This window comes from Arachis ipaensis, chromosome B05, assembly GCF_000816755.2.
Source record: "Arachis ipaensis cultivar K30076 chromosome B05, Araip1.1, whole genome shotgun sequence".
In the NCBI taxonomy this organism is placed as follows: domain Eukaryota; kingdom Viridiplantae; phylum Streptophyta; class Magnoliopsida; order Fabales; family Fabaceae; genus Arachis; species Arachis ipaensis.
The window spans coordinates 23,130,464-23,140,689 of NC_029789.2; the positions used below are offsets into that span (position 1 = coordinate 23,130,464).

The 10,226-nt window shown below is 33.2% G+C and overlaps 1 protein-coding gene across 1 annotated transcript; it reads right to left on the bottom strand.

Annotated features, from left to right (window-relative positions):
• LOC107640374 lies at positions 5,916 to 6,548 on the bottom strand. The gene has a single exon (XM_016343898.1). The coding sequence runs from the start codon at positions 6,546 to 6,548 to the stop codon at positions 5,916 to 5,918; it is 633 nt and encodes a 210-aa protein (XP_016199384.1).

A 10,226-nucleotide genomic window follows, 5' to 3' on the forward strand; every position in this document is an offset into this window, starting at 1 on the left:
ACGGGTGAATTGCAATCACATATCATATATATTGTTTTTTTTTTTTTATAAAATCTTGTATAGAAAAAAGACACTAACAAATATAGAAAAGGATAATTCATTATTACAAATGTATATCTATGGATGTTGGATGATCTAGTAGTATATCGAAATTTTAATCCAACATTTAATTTTATAAGATGCTTCTTTTGATAAAACATTTTCAACAGGTAAATCTCAAGTTGTTTTATCTGTACTACAACTATCTATAAACTTAATAAAAAGATAATTACAGCTAAATATCTAACAAGCTAATAAGCTAAATAAATAAATACTTGTCCATTTGTGCAATTAAAATATGCTGACAAACGATGTAATAGATAATCTAACAGTGCATATATTATTTTGGTAGAAATAATAAAAGTAATGTGATCAATGGTGGTTAAAGTATTAGCACTCTGTTATAATAGTGCTTGCTTGCTATTGTTATTATTGTAGATAAATTTAACATCTAAATGTTTGATACAAAAAGTAATTTATACTATGTTAAAACACTTTAAATTTATAACTTAGTTAATTAGAGTGTGGTGCTTATGAATTAAGATACATTTAATATTTTTATTAGTTATATGCCTTCATAATTTCATGATTATCGAACTTATGACTTTGATGATATTTTTATTATAGTTTGGTGTGAGAGTTATTTTGATGACAATTTTATTGAAACATAGATACCTTTCATGTATACAACAACTATGTGTACAATAATGTCTTTTTTTAATTAGTTGGCTTAACTTGTTTTTCATTTTTTTTTAATGATATATGTGTAAACTAGCCAAATCTTTCAAGAAGGTGAAACTAATATGAACTGTAGTTACGGTGTAATTTGGGGTTAATTAGAATGTGTTTCTTAATCAGCATGTTTTGTTCTTTGTTAAGAAACTAGCCTAAGCGGAACTTAGAGTGGTAGATGTAGATGTGCATGTCAACAGTATGTGTATGTTAAAATGAGAAGAAGAGGTCCAAAAATCTCATCTATTTATGGTTAAGTTACAGTTAAATGTCATGTGATGGTAGGTGGTAAGAAGAGTATGAAAAGAATGAGATTCTAAAACCAGTAAAATATTAAAAGTATTTAACTATTTATAGAAAAAAATTTAATATGCAGTAGTTATGTGAAAAAATCAAAAATGTTATTTATACACTAAAATTAACCACTAAAATCAGCTACTAATGTATTTGTGTATAAATACATGTGTAGTTTTATTTATTTTCAATGTGTATTTATATTCTAGCGTATATTTTAAGTTGGTGGCTGACTTTAGTAACTAATTTTGATGTACATGTAGCATAATTCGAAAAAAATATAGTATTAACATTGAAGTAAGTATTGTCATCAGATTAGTGACGAGAAATACGAATTAGCTATTGAGTTGAGAGATGATAACGGAGTGAGGGGGACTAAATAAATATTAAAATTTTGATTTTTAAATCTTGAAATGTTATATTTGAAATTTAGTTTTTAATAGTCAATCGCTTGTTGGTTGATTTTTTATTGACAAATATTGATTACTTTTTGTTTTCTCCGAAGAGTCCGCACCCAAAACTATAAGACAAGTGCTAGCAAAAGCAACCTGAAATCAATCAATATTTCGTAGAGAGAAATGTATAATAGAAACATGTCTCCAAGAGCAAACGTAGTACAAAATATGACTTGATCTGTGAGGGAAGAACATATTCTGTCTTGACAAGATGTTTGGTGAGATTAGAATTAAATAAGATTGTACTGATCGCCAATGGCTAATTAGAACTACTGAGACCTAGTATAAGTGCTAGTTATTTGAGTTGTTCATGATTTAAGTTCGATTTATAGAAACATCATTGAGCTGTCTACACTTGATTAATGACATCTTAATTAAGGTGAAATCTGTAGTGCCACCGGTAAATTAGTGGCACCGTGCCACTTATGTTAGATACTATTGATTTGTGTTATTTTTTGTAGAGGTTTTTTTTTTATGTTTTTCACAATATCTCTTAATTCGTAGGAATGGTAATACTTGTAGGATTACAAGTGTTCATAACACGCAGCGGAAGTAATAAAGTAATCCTATTGATCTATTTTGTGCTTAAAACTTTATTGAAATAAGATGGGTTAGATGCCAATACCTGAGTACCCTAGTGAATGAAAATTTTCTCCTTCGATAATACGAAAGTACTATGTGTATCCACACCGAGACTGATCCTTGTTGTCAACTCCTTAACCAATGGATTTAACTGAGAAATTTCTTGCAACTCCTTGCACCAGCAATTCTTCACTAAGAATTGGAATATTTGTGTATGTGGAGGTAAAAGAAAAACTTGTGTGTTCTTTCTTTTATCATATACACATATATATCGTATGAGATTGGTGACTGATTTGTGAATCAGATTACAATTTAATTTGAAACAGAATCAGTTGGATCTTATCCATATTTAAAAACTCATCATATACTAGAGCCAATCAATCATATATTTCAATCCCAATTCCCACATGTGCTTATCAAACTCTTTTGATCCAAGTACCTTAGTGAATAGGTCTGCTGCATTATCCTTCTCAGCAACCTTTTGAATTTCAACGTCTCCACGTTCAACGATCTCTCTTATCAAATGATACCTTCTCAAGATATGCTTAGATTTTTGATGTGATCTTGGCTCTTTTGCTTGTGCAATGGCTCCATTATTGTCGCACAGTAATGGAAGTGGTTCTTTGATTGAAGGCACCACATCAAGCTTGTTTATGAACTTCTTCATCCACACAGCTTCTTTAGCAGCCTCACTTGCTGCTATGTACTCAGCTTCAATTGTTGAATCAGCTACAGTAGCTTGTTTGGAACTTTTCCAACTCACTGCACCACCGTTTAAGGTGAAAACATAACCTGAAGTAGATTTGCTATCATCTTTGTCTGAGGCAAAACTTGCGTTAGTGAACCCTTTTGGTATAAGTTCAGAATCTCCATAGATGAGGAATTGGTCTTTGGTTCTTCTTAAATATTTAATATTGGATTTAACCACTTTCCAATGTTCCTCACCTGGATTTGCCTGATATCGACTGGCTACTCCTAGCGCATATGCGACATCAGGACGTGTACATGTCATGGTATACATGATAGCTCCCACTGCACTAGCATATGGTATTCTACTCATGCGTACTGTCTCTTCAGAAGTTTTAGGACAATCCTTTCTACTGAGAGTAATTCCAGTGCCTATTGGTAAATAGCCCTTTTTGGAGTTTTCCATGTTATACATTTTCAATATGGTATCAATGTACATAGATTGTGAGAGTCCGAGCAACCTTTTAGATCTATCTCGATAGATCTTTATTCCTAGAATATAGGCTGCTTCTCCCAAATCTTTCATGGAGAATTGTTGAGATAGCCAAGTTTTGGTATTTTGCAATGCTGGTACATCATTTCTTATTAGTAATATGTCATCAACATAGAGTACTAAGAAAATGACTGTACTCCCACTAAATTTTTTGTATATGCAAGGATCCTCTTCACACCGGATAAAATCGAACTTTTCGATTGTCTTATTAAAGCAAATGTTCCAACTTCTAGAAGCTTGCTTTAGCCCATAAATGGCGCGTTTCAGCTTACAAACTTTACTATGATCAGACTGAAGTGTGAAACCTTCAGGTTGTGTCATGTACACTTCCTCTTTGAGTTCTTCATTAAGAAAAGCTGTTTTCACATCCATTTGCCATATTTCATAATCATAGTAAGCTGCTATAGCAAGTAGAATCCGAATAGATTTGAGCATTGCCACAAGAGAAAATGTTTCGTCATAATCTATTCCCTCCTTTTGACGGTATCCCTTGGCAACTAGACGGGCTTTATAGGTCTCTACCTTACCATCTGCTCCAATCTTTTTCTTGTAATTCCATTTACAACCAATAGGTTTTATGTCTTTTGAGGGTTCAACTAAAGTTCAAACATTGTTGATCCTCATAGACTCTATTTCGGATTCCATGGCACTCTGCCATTTTAGACTTTCAGAACTTTGCATTGCCTCTTCATAAGTCTTAGGATCATTATCATCATAATCGATTCCATTTTCCACATCATCTTGCACCATTAGGTTTAGCCTTAGTGGTGGACGATGTTCTCTTGTGGACCGTCGAAGAGGTAGTTCTTGTACCAAAGGTAGTTCAAGGATTGGTTCATTAATCTCTCTTTGAACTACTATTGGTTCGTTATCCTCAACTCTTGAAGATGATAAATTTGGTGTTAGTTTGAGTACATCCAAAGTTGGTTGCTTAACTTGAATTTCATGTTCTTGAGCTTGTACTATTTCATTGGTTTCTTGAACTTCATCAAGTTCTATTTCTTCACCTTGTCTTCCTTCAGAAAGAAATTCCTTTTCTAAAAAGGTTCCACCTCTTGCCACAAACACTTTGTGATCAAAAGGGTGATAGAAATAATAACCCATTATTTCTTTAGGGTAACCAATGAATCTACATTTATCGGACCTAGCATCAAGTTTATTACTTTGCAATTTCTTAACATATGCTGGACATCACCAAACTCTAATGTACTTGAGATTTTGTTTTCGTCCTTTCCATATCTCATATGATGTTGAAGAAACTACTTTAGTGGGTACTTTATTTAGCAGATATGCTGCTGTTTCTAAAGCATAGCCCCATAAATTCAATAGAAGATCAGTAAAACCCATCATGGATCGAACCATATCTAATAAAGTTCGATTCCTCCTCTCTGAAACACCATTGTGTTGTGGAGTACCAGGAGGTGTCCATTGAGAAAGAATCCCATTTTTCTTTAAGTACTCAAGAAAATTATCATTTAGATATTCTCTTCCTCTATCAGATCTAAGCACCTTAATGCTTTTACCTGTTTGATTTTCAACTTCACTGCGAAAAATTTTGAACATTTCAAATGGCTCAGATTTGTGTTTCATTAAATACACAAAGCTATATCTAGACATATCATCAGTGAAAGTGATAAAATAGGAATATCCTCCTTTGGCTTGAATTTTCATTGGTCCACAAACATCTGTATGTATTAGTACCAATAATTCTGTAGCCCTTTCTCCATGTCCCATAAATGGAGTTTTGGTCATTTTTCCTTTGAGACAGGATTCACAAGTTACATATGATTCATAATCATATTTGTTAAGGTAATCTTCTTTATGTAACTTAGAAATCCTTTTTTCTCCTATATGACAAAGTCTACAATGCCAAAGATATGATTCATTTACTTGATTATTCCTCTCTCTTTTGAGAGTAGAAACATGCATGACAGAATTGCCATTTAAATCGGGAAGAATATAAATGCCATATTGGAGATAGCCATTTACGTATAAGTCATCACCATAATAAGTAGAACAAATGCCATTTTTAATATTAAAATAAAAACCACGTTTGTCCAACATAGAAACAGAAATAACATTTGCAACAAAATTAGGAACATAATGATAATTCTCCAATATTAATGTCTTGCCCGTAGGCATTGCTAAAGAAATAGATCCTATAGCTACAGCAGCAACATTTGCTCTGTTCCTGACTTGAAGGTAAGTTTCTCCCTTCTTCAGCCATCTACTTACTCGTAGTCCCTGCAACGAATTGCAAATATTATGAGCACTTCCGGTATCTAATACCCATATAGAAGAATTAATAGTAGCTAAAGAAATCATAAAAACTGTTTTCAAGCATGTCTTACCTTCCTCTTTGGTTTTCAAAGAAGCAAGGTACTCCTTGCAGTTTCTTTTCCAATGACCTTTGCCTTTACAATAAAAGTGTTCATCATCATTTTTGTCAGTCTTTTCTTGTTTGCCCTTGGGTTTGGTCACACCACCTTTAGGTGCCATGGGTTTTCTTTTAAAATTATTCTTTCCATTTCCTTTTGCTTTCCACTTTCCTTTCTTCTTAGAAGAGCTGCCAACTACCATAGCAACTCCTTTCTTTTTTCAGATGCAATTTGATTCTCATAATCAATTAGCATGTTGAGCATTTTATGAAAATCACAGCTTACTTTAATCATATTAAAGCTAACAATAAATTGTGAAAAGGTTTCTGGAAGAGATTGCAAGATCAAATCTTGTGAAAGTTCTTTGCCCAATTTGCATCCCAACTTCTCAAGTTGTTCAATAAGATCAATCATCTTAAGAACATGTGGTCCAACAGGAGAGTCCACATCAAGTGTGGATCTAAACAAAGTTTTGGACAATTGATATCGGGCCGTCTTACTTTGTGCACCATACATCTTCTTAAGATGTTCAACAATAGTTGGTGGATCCATATCCTGATGTTGCCTTTGAAGATCAGAACCCATGGATGCCAGAATGATGCATTTGGCAGTAAGACAATTTTCCAAGTACTTCTCATAAGGCTTGGTTGCATCATTATCAATACTTCCATCCTCTTTAGGAACTGGGGCCGTTACAGCAGGCTTATCGATTATATCAATTAGCCTTTCATGCATGAGAGCAATTCTCAAATTGCGATACCAATCATCATAATTGGCTCCAGCCAATTTGTTATTTTCAAGTATGCCACGCAGTGATAGAGTAGACATATTTTTCATGAATCCAAAAAAAAAAACAAATATAAGTACGTATTCACACATACAAATAACACTTTCTACAATAATTATTATTATAGAAAATTAAGAAATCTTTATTTCTTAAATTAAGTGTTAAAAAATATTTAAAATCATGAATGAGTATCTTAGTTGTCAAGTCATTACTCATACATTTTTAAACAGATGATTAAATGTATCACATACAATTTTAATCCCAAATAATTACCTAGTTGTCAGGTTATTATTTAATTGAATTATATTTTATACCCCTAGATTGTCTAGGTTCAAGTAAAAATTAATTCATTCCATGTATCAAATACATATATATAAATTTTATCCTTGAGTACGAATTTCCTGGTTGTCAGGTAACTCTTCGTAAACAAAATATAAAATTTATTTATCCTTTTTTTTCCTTTCAGTTTTATTTCATAAATAAATAAAAATAATAATAACAGTATGTTCCTTAACATACATATAATTTTATCCCATATAAATTTATAATTTTAATAATAGCATCCCATGCCATTATTAGGAATCACATTCACTATAATAACAAAACTTAAATTAATCCTATTAATTGTTCAATACTAAGCGGGTAGTAAATTAGTCATACTAGATTTACTAATCAAGGTTGGCGTCTAGCAACGCTCCTTGACAATCCGATAGTATGAAGTAATAATATTTTTATTATGAACCCAAGATGAACAAAAAATACAACTCCTTCCATCTTTTCAGCTCTTGGCTAACTTTTAGAGTACGGTTTGATTATCAAACTCTAACTTGTTACTATTATTATAATGAATTATAAATGACTTAAGAAACTCATTTCTTAATTCATTCAAACCCCTAGGGCAAGGCATTGTTTATTTTATTTATTATAATCATAGAGCTCAAACTCATTACCATAGTTGATGGATTCCATTTTGACTAATCATTAATTCTACAAGTATTTAAATCATACCCAATGTCCATTCAACTAACACCGTAGGGTGTTAGGTGTCCGGAATCAAAGTATAACAAATACATTGTCAATTATTATGATAGTCGCAGTTCAAAGGAAAATTCTAATATTATGTTCATCATAAGAATATCCTATTGATAAATATACGGTAACTATAACCATTAGGAATTCTTAGAGTGAGTCAGTTCAATGGTTATATCTCTATATATACCATTTATATATATAATTTAATAAATGAGATCTATTAATCTTCATCCAATGAAGTATGTATGTGATGATGGTTATATAAATTCTAAAATTTAATTTTATTTGTTGGATTTTAATAATTATAGGGGCAGGGCGGGTACCCGCAAGACGAGTTAGGATTCAACTTTTTACTATTCGCAGGTAGGAGTAGGGCAGATTCTATGCGGGTTATTGTAGGGTAGGGCGAGGTCGGATAGGGCAAAAGCTCACCCCTATCCACCCCATTGCCACCCCTACTAACTCGGCAGGCCAAGGACTAATCTACCGTGGTACTGAGCTTCATTTAAAGGTTTGTCGCTGGCCAATGAGTTGTTGCATACACAAGGCGGGATTCGAACCCTTAATACTTACTTGAGAGGTCTAGTGAGCTAACCACTAGGCTAACCCAACTTGGTTTATGTAAAGTTATTGTACCATAAAAGGATCTACTTAAAAGGAGTGATGGACATTCGAAAAAAAGGTTACTGAATTTTTGTGGATAATAAATATGATTTTGGATTTGTTTGAGCTTATTATACCTTAGTCCATAATATTTCCAAAAATTAATGGGCTAGCAATATTTTTAGATGTTATTTTTTTTATCAAAAATAAAAAATAAAAGACATGACACTAGAAAAAAAACGCTGAGAACCGTCGGATTTACCGTTGGATTTAGCGACGATGATTACCGTCGGATTTAGTGATGAATTTGATGAGGAATTTGTCATGTCAAATAATTATTGGCGGATAGTCACTTCTGACAGTAAAAGCACTGGTAACTTTTGGCGGGAATCCACAACAAATAGGTGCCAACTTTAGCGTCGGAGTTACTGTCGGAAGAATCCAATGGTAGACACGTTTAATGGAACGCTATGTCTTGGTGATCCGCGCTGTGTTAGCATCGGAAATATCTGCCGGTAAATCCGATGGTAACTGTGCCCTAAATTGGAACTGTGAACTCCCCCTTTATTTCGAATTCATTCTCTCTTTCTCTCTCTCTCTCTAACTTCTCACCTTCCTCTCTCTCTAACCTCTCACCCTCTCACCCTCTAACTTTCTCATCTCTCCCCTCTGTCAACCTCCTCCGCCGCCGCTACTGCAATGCCCCTACCGCTTCTACTTTTGCCGCCACTGCACATCCACCCCTCTTCTCCATTTTCTCTTGTTCTGCATTCAAGGTTTTTTGTTTGAACTCTGTTTATTTCAAATTCTGTTATATCAAATTAATTAATTAGTTAGTAAAGTTTATTTATTTTAATTTTCTGTTTTAGTAGACTTAGGTGGTTAGAATATGTTAGAATAGGTTAGATTAGACTCTGAGGTTGCTGAAAAATTTTGGATTATTGAGCTGTTTGTTGATTTCTACTGCTGAAATTGTTTAAAAAATGTTTGACTGTATCAATAATGATTGAACTGTTTGTATATTCCTTTAATAATGATTGAAAAAATTAACCGATTGAGAAGGGTTGAGGGATATTTGGTTTGGATGGAACCCTTGAAAGGTGGAGAAATCCAAATTTTAGGGGAGACTGTCAAAATTTTTATAAGATTTTTAGTGAAATCGAAAAAATTAAAATTATATTTTTGAAATATAATTAATTGTTGGGTTGCTATATTTTTGTGCAATTGCTAATTTGAAAAATTATCTTGATCTTAGTTTATGTTTTTAATTTTGTTAAGTTGGTGTTATGATAAATATTTATGGCATTTACAGGAGAACTATATATGTATATATTCATTTTGGTTCTTATGAAAAAAAAATATTCTCCTTTGCAATTAATGTTTTATTTCTCTTAGGCACTTGCTAGTTTGCTAAACTAACAAAAATGCTTATTCGTTGTAATTTAATTATTTTGAAACTAAAATACTATGAAATTTTCTTTTTTTTTTTTAATTTACTAAACTAAAACACTTTAGAATAATTTTTTATTTCTTGAGTTTCTTCTTATGTTATTATTTATTGGTGTTTGTTATGTTATTAATATATTCGTTGTACAGACATGACGACAGGTAGCAGAGGTAGGTCGAGTGGGTCATGTCATCGTGGTAGAGGGCGGGCTTCCACTGAATCCCCTAGGGCTGCCCAGTCATCGCCTTCTACCCCGGCTACCCCATCGACCCCTGTGACGTCATAGGTGGGTCCATCGGACCAGCAATTCATCATAGTTCTGAACCCGAACTAGGTGCCTCCTTCTTCTACGCTCCCTGCAGATGCAGCGACGACGTCAATAGATCCCGTGGTCGGTGATTCCTCCAATGCCCCCGAGCAGGATGCCCTTTCAACACCGCACGTCATCTGACTGGGGATTTGGCCCGATGGCATGCAGTCGTGAGTTCAATTTTTTAATATTAAGTTTGTTTATCTTAAGTTTGTTTATGTTAAGTTTGTTTATCTTATGTGTTTGTTAATGTGAGATTTTTTCTCCGACAGGTTTGTACCAAACCTCAATGCTTGCACACAGGAGATATCCGAGGTTATTAAGTAC